This window comes from Hyperolius riggenbachi, chromosome 2, assembly GCF_040937935.1.
Source record: "Hyperolius riggenbachi isolate aHypRig1 chromosome 2, aHypRig1.pri, whole genome shotgun sequence".
Classification (NCBI taxonomy): domain Eukaryota; kingdom Metazoa; phylum Chordata; class Amphibia; order Anura; family Hyperoliidae; genus Hyperolius; species Hyperolius riggenbachi.
The window spans coordinates 171106837-171124428 of record NC_090647.1 but is presented as its reverse complement, the minus strand read 5'-3'; the positions used below and the strand labels follow the sequence as shown (position 1 = coordinate 171124428).

At 40.8% G+C, this 17592-nt stretch overlaps 1 protein-coding gene across 4 annotated transcripts in view; it reads left to right on the top strand.

Annotated features, from left to right (window-relative positions):
- Positions 1–17592, top strand: part of DIAPH3 (diaphanous related formin 3) — an 847513-nt gene that overhangs the window by 121547 nt on the left and 708374 nt on the right. For all 4 annotated transcript variants that reach the window (XM_068267828.1, XM_068267829.1, XM_068267827.1 and 1 more), the window contains one exon: positions 3202–3375. In XM_068267828.1, the coding sequence (XP_068123929.1) occupies positions 3202–3375 (174 nt within the window). The remainder of the gene's footprint in view (positions 1–3201; positions 3376–17592) is intronic.

Below are 17592 nucleotides of genomic sequence, written 5' to 3'. Positions count from 1 at the left end.
TGACCTGTGAAATCCTAAAGGTACTCATTGGACTTTGGGCCCCTTAGCGCAGTTAGGGTGCAAAAAAGTGCCACACATGTGGTATCGCCGTACTCAGGAGAAGTAGTATAATGTGTTTTGGGGTGTATTTTTCCACATACCCATGCTGAGTGGGAGAAATATCTCTATAAATAGACAATTGTGTGTAAAAAAAATAAAAAAATTGTCATTTACGGAGATATTTCTCCCACCCAGCATGTGTATGTGTAAAAATACACCCCAAAACACATTATACTACTTTTCCTGAGTACGGCAATACCACATGTGTGGCACTTTTTTGCGGCCTAACTGCGCTAAGGGGCCCAAAGTCCAATGAGCATCTTTAGGCTTTACAGGGGTGCTTACAATTAGGCACCCCCCAAATGCCAGGACAGTAAACACACCCCACAAATGACCCCATTCTGGAAAGTAGACACTTCAAGGTATTCAGAGAGGAGCATAGTGAGTCCGTGGCAGATTTCATTTTTTTTTGTCGCAAGTTAGAAGAAATGGAAACTTTTTTTGTCACAAACTGTCATTTTCCGCTAACTTGTGACAAAAAATAAAATCTTCTATGAACTCACCATGCCTCTCACTGAATACTTTGGGATGTCTTCTTTCCAAAATGGGGTCATTTGGGGGGTATTTGTACTATCCTGGAATTTTAGCCCCTCATGAAACATGACAGGTGCGCAGAAAAGTCAGAGATGCTTGAAAATGGGAAAATTCACTTTTGGCACCATAGTTTGTAAACGCTATAACTTTTACCCAATCCAATAAATATACACTGAATGTTTTTTTTTTTATCAAAGACATGTAGCAGAATAACTTTCGCGCTCAAATGTATAGGAAATTTTACTTTATTTGAAAAATGTCAGCACAGAAAGTTAAAAAAGTCATTTTTTTGACAAAATTCATGTCTTTTTTGATGAATATAATAAAAAGTAAAACTCGCAGCAGCAATCAAATAGCATCAAAAGAAAGCTGTATTAGTGACAAGAAAAGGAGGTAAAATTCATTTAGGTGGTAGGTTTTATGACCGAGCAATAAACCGTGAAAGCTGCAGTGGTCTGAATGGAGAAAAAGGCTCTGGTCCTTAAGGGGCGAAAAGACTGTGGTCCCGAAGTGGTTAAACCCTTTATACCTGCAATTTCCTTCCTGTAATGTGGTGCCTAGAACTGTACACTGAGTGGCCCAAAAATTAGATAAGCCCTCTAATAACAAGTTGGTCCACCTTTTAGCTCTGATCACAGCTGATATTCTTCTTGGCATGGACTGCACAAGATGCTGATACTGTTGCTGAGGAATGTTGGCCCATGGTGACATAATGGAAACAAAAACTAATTTGGGTCAGACTGGATGCTTTTGCTTCAAACCTTTTGAAGTGATCTTTCGACTTTGTCCTACAAATTCTTGATAGGATTGAGGTCAGGGGACTGAGCTTGCCATGGAAGCAGGTTAATCTCTGATATTGATGTTCCCTAAACCAATTTGAGACTCTTGAGCATGGTGACAAAGACCAACATCAGGCATCTTTTCTTTTTTTTCTGTGATATCAAAGGCACTCTTGATGGTCTCCTGTTGCTAATTCCCATGCTTTGCAAAGTCTGTCTTGTTGTGCATTGGGATATGCTTTGTGATGCACCTGCATTGAATTCAGCTGTAATGTGTCTTGTTGAACTTTTGTTGCTGTGGACTATGCGTGCTACTCACCTTTCATCTCTCTCCTCTCTCGGTCACCAGTCTTTTTCAACCAGAATAGCCCTTATCGCTTAAAGTTTATTTTTCCCAACTGCTACTCTCTAAACTCTCGAGATACTGTTGGATGAGAAAATCCTAAAAGAGTTGTAGTTTCAGAGATGCTACCGCCAACTCTTCTTTCACTGATGATCACCCCTCATTCAAAGTCATTTAAATATTTGGTCTTAACCATTTTGACATTAACTTCTATGATAACAAGGTTGTCCAAAGCTAAGTTTTCCTTATATAAGTGAGTCTGCGTTGTTAAGTCACTCTCTGTCACTGTTGGACTAGTTTACTTTCAAATAAGTGTTTTGTCTAACTTTTTTTTTTACTTGGTGTATGCTTTATTCCAGATGTGGCATTACAAGAGAGCTAAACAGGGGCAGCATTATGCTTTCATCCTGAGTTCTCTTCTACTTCATTCAGTACTGACCACTGTGGGACCCCGATGTTATACTATATAGATATAGTAAAGTAAATATTTGATACCTACCCCGGGCTTCCTCCCATCCCCTCGCCGTCCTCTTGCGGTCTATCATGGGAGCGCTGAGCATGCGCAGAAGAACCCGACTGACGCGCCTGAGCCAGTTGCCGGGGCTGATTGTGGCTGAATGGCAGACCGCGGGAGGACGATGAGGGACTCAGATGTGCGGGAGGAAGCCCCCCCGAGTAGGTATCAGATCTTTACTATGTACACTTTTTAACAGTGAATCATTTTGAATATGATTCATTGTGCACAACTTTGATTTCTGACCATTAGCCAGTTCCTTACCCATGCACACAGATTCTTCCCCCAGTCTTTGCATCCTCAACTTTTGCACCAGAATGTCATGGGGAACAATATCAAGGTCTATCACATCTACAGCATTCACCACTTCACAAAAGCTGAGCAATTTAGTCAAACAAGACCTGTCCTTCGTAAACCAATGTTGATGCTGAGAAATTAAATTATCTGCCATGAAGTCTTGTATAGCATCTCTTTACATAGTTACATTGAAGACTGGGACCCTTCCAGACTGTAATATGCATTAAAGATGTTTCCCTTGTCAAGGCGGTAGCAAAGCAAACATTTATTATCCCTTCCATGCTTCTGTCGTCCACCATTGATTAGACTGAATGTGATTACTGTGGTCTATGGTTTTACAGTTTTGTACTTAGTCTGTATCTATTCCAATCAACTTAATAATTACATCATTTTTCTGTGGTAATTTTTGTCAGATTGTATTTAATCCGTAAAGGATTTAACTTGCTAAATCACAGATGGTTTCACAATTGGCATGCACTGCTACTAAACTATATCTGCAACCACAAGATGTGCAACAAAACTTTGAGTTGAACTTGTGGAAATGTCTCTAGTTGTCCTAAGTTCATGTTTACTACAGATTGCATATATTGCACATGTATGTTTACTAATAAGTAAAATATTGTTTGTATTTGCAGTTGGACAGATTTGCCAGCATAAGAATTCCTGGAAGCCGAAAAGATCGACCTAACTTGAATTCTATGAAAAATTCCAATAGTTCCACGGAGTGGTCTACATCTTCTGAGTATGACGACTTTACTGCCAAGCATCTATCGGATAAAGAAGTCTTGGCACTGTTTGAAAAAATGATGGTAAGCAGAGTTGTTGCTTATTTGCTAGTTACATTTTTTTTTTTTTATAGAATTCAGTTTACATAGGTAAGTGTGCGTGTATACACACACACACACACTTGTGTATGTATATCTATCTATCTATCTATCTATCTATCTATCTATCTATCTATCTATATCTATATATCCCCATACCCATATGCATATACCCATACCCATATGCATATATCCATATGCATATACCCATACCCATATGCATATACCCATACCCATATGCATATACCCATACCCATATGCATATACCCATACCCATATGCATATACCCATACCCATATGCATATATACATATATAGTGATGTGAAAAACTATTTGCCCCCTTCCTGATTTCTTATTCTTTTGCATGTTTGTCACACTTAAATGTTTCTGCTCATCAAAAATCGTTAACTATTAGTCAAAGATAACATAATTGAACACAAAATGCAGTTTTAAATGATGGTTTTTATTATTTAGAAAAAAAGTGAGAAAAAAAAACTCCAACTACATGGCCCTGTGTGAAAAAGTGATTGCCCCCCTTGTTAAAAAATAACTTAACTGTGTGGTTTATCACACCTGAGTGCAATTTCTGTAGTCACCCCCAGGCCTGATTACTGCCACACCTGTTTCAATCAAGAAATCACTTAAATAGGAGCTATCTGACACAGAGAAGTAGACCAAAAGCACCTCAAAAGCTAGACATCATGCCAAGATCCAAAGAAATTCAGGAACAAATGAGAACAAAAGTAATTGAGATCTATCAGTCTGGTAGAGGTTATGAAGCCATTTCTAAAGCTTTGGGACTCCAGCGAACCACAGTGAGAGCCATTATCCACAAATGGCAAAAACATGGAACAGTGATGAACCTTCCCAGGAGTGGCCGGCCGACCAAAATTACCCCAAGAGTGCAGAGATAACTCATCCGAGAGGCCACAAAAAACCCCAGGACAACATCTAAAGAACTGCAGGCCTCACTTGCCTCAATTAAGGTCAGTGTTCACAACTCCATCATAAGAAAGAGACTGGGCAAAAACAGCCTGCATGGCAGATGTCCAAGGAGCAAACCACTTTTAAGCAAAAAGAACATTAAGGTTCGTCTCAATTTTGCTAAAAAATATCTCAATGATTGCCAAGACTTTTGGGAAAATAGCTTGTGGACCGACGAGACAAAAGTTGAACTTTTTGGAAGGTGCGTGTCCCGTTAAATCTGGCGTAGAAGTAACACAGCATTTCAGCAAAAGAACATCATACCAACAGTAAAATATGGTGGTGGTGGTGTGATGGTCTGGGGTTGTTTTGCTGCTTCAGGACCTGGAAGGCTTGCTGTGATAGATGGAACCATGAATTCTGTCTACCAAAAAATTCTGAAGGAGAATGTCCGGCCATCTGTTTGTCAACTCATGCTGAAGCGATCTTGGGTGCTGCAGCAGGACAATGACCCAAAACACACCAGCAAATCCACCTCTGAATGGCTGAAAAAAAACAAAATGAAGACTTTGGAGTGGCCTAGTCAAACTCCTGACCTGAATCCTATTGAGATGTTGTGGCATGACCTTAAAAAGGCGGTTCATGCTAGAAAACCCTCAAATAAAGCTGAATTACAACATTTCTGCAAAGATGAGTGGGCCAAAATTCCTCCAGACCGCTGTAAAAGACTCGTTGCAAGTTATCGCAAACGCGTGATTGCAGTTATTGCTGCTAAGGGTGGCCCATCCAGTTATCAGGTTCAGGGGGCAATTTCTTTTTCACACAGGGCCATGTAGGTTTGGAGTTTTTTTTTTTCTCACTAAATAAGAAAAAACATCATTTAAAAATGCATTTTGTGTTCAATTATGTTATCTTTGACTAATAGTTAACGATTTTTGATGAGCAGAAACATTTAAGTGTGACAAACATGCAAAAGAATAAGAAATCAGGAAGGGGAAAATAGTTTTTCACATCACTGTATACACACACACGCACACACACATACAGACAGACACATACATACATACATACATACATACATACATACATACATACATACATACATACATACATACATACATACATATGCACGCACACACACAGTACAGACCAAAAGTTTGGACACACCTTTTCATTCAAAGAGTTTTCTTTATTTTCATGACTATGAACATTGTAGATTCACACTGAAGGCATCCAAACTATGAATTAATACATGTGGAAGTTTAGTACATAACCAAAAAGTGTGAAACGTCTGAAAATATGTCATATTCTAGGTTCTTCAGAGTAGCCACGTTTTGCTTTGATTACTGCTTTGCATACTCTTGGCATTCTCTTGATGAGCTTCAAGAGGTAGTCACCTGAAATAGTCTTCTGACAGTCTTGAAGGAGTTCCCAGAGATGCTTCGCACTTGTTGGATCTTTTGCCTTCACTCTGCGGTCCAGCTCACCCCAAACCATCTCAATTGGGTTCAGGTCTGGTGACTGTGGAGGCCAGGTCATCTGGCAAAGCACCCCATCACCCTCCTTCCTGGTCAAATAGCCCTTACACAGCCTGGAGGTGTGTTTGGGGTCATTGTCCTGTTGAAAAATAAATGATGGTCCAACTAAATACAAACCGGATAGAATAGCATGCCGCTGCAAGATGCTGTGGTAGCCATGCTGGTTCAGTATGCCTTCAATTTTGAATTCAATTTTTAAATCCCCAACCGTGTCACCAGCAAAGCACCCCCACACCATCACACCTTCTTCGCCATGCTTCACGGTGGGAACCAGGCATGTAGAGTCCATCCGTTCACCTTTTCTGCGTTGCACAAAAACACAGTGGTTGGAACCAAAGATCTCAAATTTGGACTCATCAGACCAAAGCACATATTTCCACTGGTCTAAGGTCTATTCCTTGTTTTCTTTAGCCCAAACAAGTCTCTTTTGCTTGTTGCCTGTCCTTAGCAGTGGGTTCCTAGCAGATATTCTACCATGAAGGCCTAATTCACACAGTCTCCTCTTAACAGTTGTCTGCTGCTAGAACTCTGTGTGGCATTGACCTGGTCTCTAATCTGAGCTGCTGTTAACCTGCGATTTCTGAGGCTGGTGACTCGGATGAACTTATTCTCCACAGCAGAGTTGACTCTTGGTCTTCCTTACCTGGGATGGTCCGCATGTGAGCCAGTTTCTTTGTAGCGTTTGATGGTTTTTGAGACTGCACTTGGGTACACTTTCAAAGTTTTCCCAATTTTTCGGACCGACTGACCTTAATTGAAAGTAATGATGGCCACTCGTTTTTCTTTGCTGCTTTTTTCTTGCCATAATACAAATTCTAACAGTCTATTCAGTAGGACTATCAGCTGTGTATTCACCTGGCTTCTCCATAACGCAACTGATGGTCCCAACCCCATTTATAAGGCAAGAAATCCCACTTATTATACCTGACAGGGCACACCTGTAAAGTGAAAACCATTTCAGGTGACTATCTCTTGAAACTCATCAAGAGAATGCCAAGAGTGTGCAAAGCAGTAATCAAAGCAAAAGGTGGCGACTTTAAAACGCCTATAATATGATATATTTTCAGTTGTTAAACACTTTTTGGTTATGTACTATACTTCCACATGTGTTAATTCATAGTTTGGATGCCTTCAGTGTGAATCTACAATGTTCATAGTCATGAAATGAAAGAAAACTCTTTGAATGAGAAGGTGTGTCCAAACTTTTGGTCTGTACTATCTATCTATCTATCTATCTATCTGTCTGTCTGTCTCTGTCTGTCTGTCTGTCTGTCTGTCTGTGTATATATGTATGTATGTATGTATATATGTGTATGTATATATGTGTATGTATGTATGTATATATGTGTGTATATGTATGTATATATGTGTGTATGTGTATGTGTGTATGTATGTATGTATGTGTATGTATGTGTATGTATGTATGTATGTATGTGCATGTATGTATGTATGTATGTGTATATATATATATGTGTGTGTGTGTGTGTGTGTGTGTGTGTGTGTGTGTGTGTGTGTGTGTGTGTGTGTGTATGTATATATGTATATATATATATATATATATATATATATATATATATATATATATATATATATATATATATATATATATATATATATATATATATATATATATATATATATATATATACCTTTCAGGGGTGGTTCACACTTTAAAGCACAAAGTGCTGCTGCTAATGTATCCCTTTGGGATCATCCTCACCACAGCTTTTTCGATTTGCATAAGTTGCAAATGCTTTGGGGGCATTTGTGTTGTGATTTTTGTTCGGTTAAACAGGGATAAAAACACAAAGCACTGCAAAATGATTGCATTTTGCGTTCCGAGTATGCACCTGTCCTTAGTGTAAATAGCCCAGTGCTATACATCCATCTCTGTGCAGTCAAAATGAATGCATGTATAGAATTTTACTTTTTAGGTTTTATTTAACATTGATTTAAAATGCTGTTTTCCTATCCATTTTCTAATAGTTACAGGTCATTTATAGCCTAGGTTTTCAACGTGTGGTACGCAAACCCCAGGAGGTACTTCTTGATGGTTCCAGGGGGTACTCAGGCTTGATATACTTAACCAAGAATAACAAATTTAGAGTTTTAGAAAATGATAAATCGTATTTAAACAACAACAAATTAGTGTTTTAGCAAATTAAAAGCCCCTGACTCAGACTCCTCATGTTAGGATTCCACCGACTCAGACTCCTTTAATTTGCATATTATAATCTTGTTGATTGAAAGTATGTAACATGAAATGCATCTCTTAACTGCCAACGCTTAGGAATTTGGTCCTTGGTAACAGTAACTTGTAGAAGGTACAGACAGGAACAAAGAACATCTATCAGGCCCTAGGCAATGTAATTGTGGGTACATATAAGAGTGATGTGCAGGTACTCTGCAGGAGAATGAGGGGATTCTTCCTCTATTACACATTCTTCATGCACAATTTGAACATGGTTCAGGCCCTAGGCAAGGTAGCAGTGGGTACATGTAAGAGTGATGTGCAGGTACTCTGCAGGGGAATGAGGAGATTGTAAACAGACAACACCTCTGTGTTCAATGTGCACAGCATTCTCAGTGGATTCCCTGCAGCTCTGTGGGGAGTGCATATGTAGAGTATAGTACTACTGTGTAACAAAGTAAACCTGAGACAGATGAAATTAAAGTTTTATACATTTCATAACAAATTGGACCCCAAACCAGTATAGCTGCACTCAAAAAGAGAAATTTTTATTGCAGTAATAAGCTACATATTGTGATTAAATAGCGAAAAAACCCCAAAACAAGGGAAAAATTCCATGTGCCTTAAAATGAGCAATGAAGAAACCCCATACATCGCATTCACACTTGCCCACAACATGAATCACATAGTCCCTTCATAAGGAATAAAGTGCTGAGCTAGTGATCGATAGATTCAAAAATTTACTGGCCAGAAAAAAACACAAATAGGGCACTATTCAGTCCAGAGACTCAAAAGTCCATGCACATGTTACCTCTTGCAAAAAATGATCCGTAGCTTCCTAAAAAAATGCTTTTGAGCACAAGATCCATGTTTAGCAAGTCCCATCAGCCATTTAATATGAGTTTAACTGCTGGTAGTTTACTATAATGTGCATTAAAAAGAGCATAAAAGGTATACGACTACCACATGCAATCCAGGACTTGAGTGCTATGCACCTTCAGTATACAGTTCCTTCCCTGATTGTAGCGCTGGTTGCGGCAGCATAAGCAATGGATGACCATTTTTTTTCTCTTTTTGAGTGCAGCTATACTGGTTGGGGTCTAATTTGTTTTGATATGGCTTTTACCAGTGCTCACACCTGGGAGGTGTGATTATTTAAATTTGGAGCAAATATTCGTTTTTTCTTTGTTCTAAAGTTTTATACATACCTGGGGTTTCCTCCAGCCTCCTTTCAGGCTAATCAGTCCCTCGCTGTCCTCCTCCGCCACCTGGATCTTCTGCTATGGGTCCAGGTACTTGAGCCAGTCTGGCGTAGTGCGCACTCCGCCGCCGGGAGCATACTACACCTTCGCAGCACTATTTGGCAGGTGCAGAATGCTCCTTTTTGTGGGAGCGGCACGCGGCCGGACTGCACTGACTTGCTGAATTACCGGGACTCATAGCAGAAGATCCAGGTGGCGGAGGAGGATAGCGAGAGACTGATTTGCCTGAAGGGGGCTGGAGAAAGCCCCAGGTATGTATAAAACTGTTTTTAGTATATATAAAAGATTCCTGTGTACACATCATATATACCAGGGGTGAGGAACTTTTTTGGCTGAGAGAGCCATAAATGCCACATATATTAAAATGTAATTCTGTGAGAGCCATACAATATGTTTCAAACTGGGACAGTGCGCATGCGCAGCAAAGGGTTCACGTCCCTGTCGCCATGGTGATGTGTATACAGTTGATCCGCTGGGCAGCGGAAGTGTCAGACACGTCTTCAGCTTCTCTTGGGTTTCAGCAACATCAGCAATTTCCCTGAGATCCAGACAGGAGAAATATTGACTAACAGCTTGTACAATTAGCTAGCTGACTTGGGGGTTGAGTCACTTTGTAGGACGAGATCCCCGCACTTTGGCCCAATAGGCTGCCTGCCCTGCCTCGTCCTACAAAGTCACTGGACCTGACAAAGTCCAGAGTGGGACAATTGGAGCAGCCGTTCGTTTTGGGGTAGGGCGAGTAAGTTAGTAGTGCATGCTACAACAGTAGTGTGCCTACTTTGAAAATGTTATTTGTGCTGCTGCACTAAGCTGTGCTGCTTGAGCCGTGTAGCTTAGTGAATCAACCCCTACTGATTTGTATGTGAGCCAGATGTAGCCCTCAAAAGAGCCACTTCTGGCTCCCGAGCCATAGGTTCCCTACCCCTGATATATACAGTCACAATCGGATATGTATATCTGACTTCAAAAATACAGGGACTGCTTTATTGAAACAACACAAGTAACTAATTTTGATTGGTTTATTTCATTTTTGTGGACTAAGCACAGCTATTACTTTATATATAAATTTTGTGTGATGATTATTATCTGAGAAATAGAACATTTTATCATATTTTCTATTTTAATTAGTTTAAATTCATTAGGAGTTGGAGTCGGTGCATTTTTTCCCCGACTCCGCCTCTAGGTACCCAGAAATTGCTTCGACTCAGAGCCCACAGCCCTGATTTTTGCAACATCGCTGTAACAGTGTTCTAACAGGAAAGCTGGGAATTGTATGTGCAGCCCACACACAAACACTCACTCAAGTATAGTTAAAAGGTGTGGAGTTATTTAATGAAAAACCACACTGTTATTGAACGGTAACTGGGCAGCATTTAATGAACCCTGGAAATTCTGGAACATTTTGTTAGCAAAGCACACAAATCTACAACTATAATAAAATACTGATTTTTCCCTGGCAAACACGTAAATGACATATGTTTAGAAACTGATGACCTGCAGTGCATGATAAAGTGCATCAACTATTGTGCGTTGGTGGCACATGAAAGAAAAAAGTTGCTTATTTTGTAGCGCGCATACAGTGAAAAATAATTCTCTCTGGCAACAAAATGTAAGAAAAAAAAAAAAAAAGTATATAAAATGCATGTGTACTGGCAAATTTGTGCAGCTAATGCACCTGATACCAGTGTTACCCTGAAAACGAGACTGTGTCTTATATTAAGTTTTGCTCCAAAAGATGTGCTAGGGCTTATTTTCAGGGGATGGTTTATATCATAGGTTCTCAACATGCGGTACGCGTACCCCAGGGGGTACCTCTGATGGTTCCAGGGGGTACTCTGGCTTGATATACTTAACCAAGAATAACAAATTTAGAGTTTTAGAAAATGATAAATCTTATTTAAACAACACCAAATCAGTATTTTAGCTAATTAAAAGTAATAGTAAACGCTTGGAAATTGTTTAGAACCAATTATAATGTACTACGATTAAATATATATTTGTCAAGGGGTACTTGTGATAATGTTTACTATGCTAGGGGGTACTTGGTGAGTACAGGGTTTTAAAAGGGGTACATATCAATAAAATGTTGAGAAACACTGGTTTATATTACTGTCAGGAAGTGTCTCTCAGCAGAACATTTCCTATTCCTTTGTACTGTGCTTTTCCTGGATCGAAGGGTATGCTACTGTACTGATCAGGCTCCTGCCCTGTCATCTCTGCACACAGCTGATAACTTTGCTGCGTGCTGGGATGACAGGACCAATGTCTGATCGGCACTGCACTGCTCTTCTTTGTCCCCGCTTGCTGACCACCTCTTCCTCTAAAGCAAGAGAGGGATATAGAGGCTGATATATTTATTTCCTTTTAAACAATACCAGTATCTGGCTGCTCTGCCAACTGACTCATTTGCCTTTAATACTTTTAGCCATAGACCCTAAACAAGCATGCAGATCAGGTGCTTTGACTGGATGTACTGAGTGCACCCAGACTGGTGCTGCTGCTCTCCAAGTCTGCTCCAGATCTTGCATCTCGTTTCTAAGCGCTTTGTGTCCTATGGGAGAAACGCGCTATAGGAATGTTACTGTTAGCTGCATGCTTGTTTCAGGTGTGTGATTCACACTCTATTGCAGCCAATTAGACCAGCAGAATAGCCAGGCAACTGATATTGCTTAAAAGGAAATAAATATGGAAGCCTGACTTTAGGTTAGGGCTTACATTTGGGGTAAGGCTTATATTTCAAGCATGCTCAAAATTCCTGCGAGGGCTTCTTTTCAGGGTAGGGATTAGTTTTGGGGAAACGAGGTAGCAACCATTGCTACTGTGACTGTCTGCTATGCCTGCATTTCTAACCTGAACAGAAGTCAGCACTGTAGAACCAGCAAAGCAACAAGAAGTTTCAGTCAGATGAAGAACCAAAATAACCCTGCATAAACTATCTAAATCCTCCCTGTGGTGTAACAGTCTGCTTACCTCATTAACAATTTCCTAGCTCTCATTTCATTTTCGTTCCCTCCATAAGACTTTGCAGACTTCCTTTGCTTTTTATGTGTGTAGGTGGGCAAGTCTTTTCTTCTGTTCCTACATGATTGGCTTTTCATAGTAAATGGGTTTCTTGGATGAAAATGGGGGATTCCCACCCATGCCCACTTTAGGAGAAAATGCATTTTCCTGTTATGTGCCATGATCAAACCAAGCCATTTCCAACTTGTAAAAATGGTGTATGCGAGAACTTTTTCCTTAAAGCGGACTTGAACACATAAGTCCTCTCTGCTCTAAAAGCTATGCAACAGCATAATAACCTTGAAACAAAAAGCATTTCTTTATTACAGCTGTTAAAAATCCTAAAATAAAAAAAAGGCTCAAAAACCCCCCTTAGTGTGAACGAGCCCTTACTGTGTCTGTGTATCATTGCCTGCCCTCCTCCCAGTCTTCAGACATTCCCACTCAGCTCTGCAGTAGAAAGTGCATTGTCTCAGCTTGAGACATATTGGACAATCAGCGAGGAACAGATGTGTGGGAGGGAAAGAGGCTTCAGCCAATCAGGCTACATTAGTTATATCTGAGGGGAGAGTAAAGAAGGAAACAAAACAGCATGTCCTACAACTTTCTTTGTGTGGCATAAGTACCAGATAAGAGCCAGGGAAACTGGGGAAGGATGTTTTATGGAGTAGGAAAGTAAGTGATTTTTAATTTTTGGTTTGCCTGGTTAGCATCCGTATTACTTGTTAACCAGATAAAAAGAAATAATTGATTTTTGATTTTATGTCTGACAGTTACACTTTAACATCCTGTGCTTTCAAATGAGCTTCTCTGCCATGGCAGTCATGTGACACGGGAAAGATCAAATTACAACTTGTAATTAGTCACAGATGAGGGGGGATTAGACAGGTTAAACTCTAAATACATACAGGGTGCATTTCTCTGTTTCTCTTCTGTCCTGTGCAAGAGTTCAGGACCACTTTATAACATTAGTGAAGAAGTATGTTAAAGTCCTTTAATTATTCCCTGCTGCTTTAATGCAAATGTATGTTTTTGCACCACATTTTGTGCTGCTTATATATTGACTATGCAAAAAAGAGAAAACAAGCGGACACTCAGTGGTGAATCAGTGGTAGCCCTAAAATACAGTGCAATGCTCTAGATCGGATGGTGTGCTTTAGACCAAAGTTGTAGGAATGAACACAGCCCAAAGCAGACGGAAAATGTCTGGCACTACTGGCTGTTTATTGCTACAGTACAGAGCTGGTTCAAATGTCAAGCAAATACACATAGATGCAATTTGCAGACATACATTGTATGGTTCTTTTCCGTTAGTTAAAACTCCGCCAGAGTTACATCTTTCCCTACTATCCATGGCGGCCTGGAGGGGGAATAGTAATGCCACCTGGTGGTTGCGCCCGGCTGACGGAATAGTACCAATTGTACTTATTGTGGCTGTAGCTTCTTGGTGCAGAGTGGTGGCAGTGTGAGTTGGGGGGGGGGGGGGGGGGGGCATGACCTGATGACCATTTCACAACTTTGCTTCTTCTGAGGCTGAGGTACACAATATTAACTTACTGCCTCCTGAGTAGCTTGCATGCTTATATATAGTTGTATAGTTGTTTGGGTTGAAAAAAGACATACGTCCATAGAGTTCAACCAGAAAAAGTACAACACTCCAGCCTGCGCCCTCACATATCTCTGTTGATCCAGAGGAAGGCGAAAAACCCTTACAAGGCATGGTCCAATTAGCCCCAAAAGGAAAAAAAATCCTTTTCGACTCCAGATGGCATTCGGATAAAATCCCTGGGCATTACCTAGTAATTATAGCCATGCATGTCTTTTATCGCAAGGAAAGCATCTAAGCCCCCTTTAAATGCAGATATAGAATTTTCCATAACTACTTCCTGTGGCAATGCATTCCACTTCTTACTGTAAAGAACCCTTTCCTAAATAAATGGCTAAAACGTTATTCCTCCATGCGCAGATCATGTCCTCTAGTCCTTTGTGAAGGCCTAGGGACAAAAAGTTTATCCGCCAAGCCTTTATATTGCCCTCTGATGTATTTATACATATACATATACATCTCTTCTCTAGACTAAATAAACCCAGTTTATCATTTCTTGGTAAGTGAGACCTTCCATCCCTCGTATCAGTTTTGTTGCCCGTCTCTGCACCTGCTCTAAAACGGCAATATTTTTCCAGTAATGTGGTGCCCAGAACTGAATTCCATATTCCAGATGTGACCTAACTAGAGAGTTAAACAAGGGCAATATTATGCTAGCATCTCGAGTTTTTACTTCCCTTCTAATTTCCTGAGCGGTGTGCCAGACACTGTCGGGCATACCGCTACATGGGTTTTGCTGGCCTCAGGTATGCTCCAGTCTAAATCTAATAGCTTTAGTGGCTTTATTGTAAGTTAGCTAGCACTAGTCTAGCTTGTTTAGGTCACCGGCACCCCTAGATCAACCCTTGATCCCCCCGATCCAGCCGTTATATACATTACCCAGCCTGGTTCCAGCGATCGCGCAGCCTCTCCGTACAGCTCTGGTCTCTCTATGGGGAGGATCAGGTCTGCGCATGTCGTCATGACGTCTTTGCGATCCTCCCCATAGAGAAGAGCGGAGCTTTGCGGGGAGGCTGCGCGATTGCTGGAACCAGGCTAGGTAAGGTATGTTATGGCTGGAAAGGAGGGGGGGAATCAGGGGGTGATCTAGGAGTGCCGGTGACCTAAACAAGCTAGCCTAGTGCTAGCTAACTTACAATAAATCCACTACAGCTATTAGATTTAGACTGGGGAATCGGGCTAGCAAAACCTCCTGAGCGGCATAACGCTCAGGAGGTTAATGCATCTCGAAATTTTATTGGCTTAAACTGCAGAAGCTTGGCATCGAATACAATTATTTAAATTGTTGTCGATGAATACCCCTAAGTACTTCTCCAAGTTTGATGTCCCCACCTGTATCCCATTATTTTGTATGGTGCTAGACCATTGGTATGACCAAAATGCATGACTTTACATTTTTCAACATTGAGTTTTATCTGCCATATATGGGCCCATATAGCCATCCTATCCAGATCCTGTTGCAATATGTCTCTATCTTCCTGAGAGTTGATGATTCTGCACAATTTTGTATCATCTGCAAAATAGCAACATTGCTTTCTACTGCATCTACTAGATCATTAATAAATAAATTGAAGAGCACTGGACCCAGTACTGACTCCTGTGGGACCCCCCTGCTAACAGTCACCCATTTTGAGTATGAGCCATTGACCACAACTTTGTTTTCTGTCCATTAGCCAGTTCCCTATCCATGCACACAGACTCTTCCACAGCCCTTGCATCCTCAACTTTTACATCAGACTTTTGTGGGGAACAGTGTCGAAGGCCTTTGCAAAGTTCAAGTATATCACATCTACAGCTTTCTCATTATCCACATTAGCGTTCACTAACTCATAAAAGCTGACCTGTCTTAAGTAAACCCATGCTGATGCTGAGAAATAGGATTATTTTCTACTATGAAGCAAAGTATCTCTTAGTAACCCCTCAAATAGTTTGCATACAACTGATGTTAAGCTTACAGGTCTATAATTTCCTGAATCAGATTTTTTTTGCCCTTCTCTTCCCCCCCCCCCTGATTTTCTCATATCAGCCTGTTAAGAGTTAATGCCTAAGTGAAATCGCTGCATCCCCACGGCAGATGACAGATTTATTACTGAGGATTAGCCCTGCAAAGATCCCGGGCTTGCAGGGCTTTACTTCCTCAGAGGCAGAGCTTCAGGCTGTAGCTCTGCCTCCTCTGCAGTCATTCTCTGTGTATTGCCGCCTCTCCCCGCTACTCTCGGAGAGGCAGAGCTACAGCTTAAATCTCTGCCTCTCCAGAGCAGCACGATCTGCGACCTGCAAAGTCACCAATCACCAAATCAAACGTTATGTTGTGATCACTATTTCCCAAATGTTCTTGAACCTGCACATTTGATACATTATCTGGTCTATTTGAAATGATCAAATCCAGTAACGCATTCCCCTAGTTGGTTAAGTTGCCATTTGAGTCAGGCAACTGTCCTGTAGTGTTGCTAGAAATCTGCCGCTTTTACCAGGATAGGTAGCCTCAATACTCCAGTCAATGTCTGGAAAATTGAAGTCACCCACAACTATGACCTCATTTTTACTTGCAGCTTTTTCAATCTGCTGTATAAATTGCAATTCTGCAGCTTCATGAGTATATGGTGGCCTGTAGAATACCCCAATAAGTAAATTGGCAACAGTTATTGCCACCATGAATATTTACCCAAATGGACTCCACATATTCACAATCTAAATCAATCTCATCGTTCATGACAGCTGTAAAAGAGTTCTTAACAGAGACAAACCCCTCCACCCTTTTTCCCTGCTCTATCCTTCCTAAACACAATGGCTATCATTCATAAAGCATTTCCGCATGCTTAAAACAGCTGACTTTACCGACCACTCGGCAAAGTCAGCATTCATAAAGGCTCTTTCCGCATGGAAAAATGACACTACCGAGCAGAGTGATAAATCACCGCCTTGTGCGGTGATTATCGGTACAAATGTAGCAAAATGTTCATTCATGAAGATCACCGCAAGCGGTGTGAGGTCGGGAAGTACCGCTCCCTCTGATGTGGCGATACCAATGTAAGTGAATGGAGACACAGAGACCTCCCAGGCAGCTGCAGCAGAGCGGAACACGGAGAAATGTATCAACACGGCAGCTTCCGTGTCTCCGCAAGCCTACCGCCTGCCTACCGCCAGCTTAGCTCGGGGAATCTCCACACTGCTTCCGCACATGGATACATCTTTATGAATGCCCACCCAGAAGTCTAAAAATCCGCCAGCTGTGTTTTCCCGCACTAATTTTCTTTACCGACAGCCTGTTCATGAATGATAGCCATTGTATCCCTCTAAATTCGCTATAACTGCATTTTGGAGCTTTGCTACCCAGGATGTGACTTGAGATCAGTCAATGTTGTCTCATGGGTCCTAGGATCACCATGTCTAGCCATTTGCAGTGGCCAAAAAGAAAACTTTTTCTGTTAAGAAAACTTTCCCAGTTCTTTTACATTTAAAGCAGACAAAACCGCAGAAAGTTAATCTTTGTATTATTTCATATATTTTTTTTATACTGTAAATCGACAGACGAGGTTAATAAAGAAGTGTTAACATTGACTATCTACATGACTACGAAAACATTTGCTTAGAGTGGGGATTTAACTATAAACTATCGGAAGGCATTAAGCTAGTTTCAAGAGAATGCCTCTTTAATCGTAATATTATGTAATATGAGGT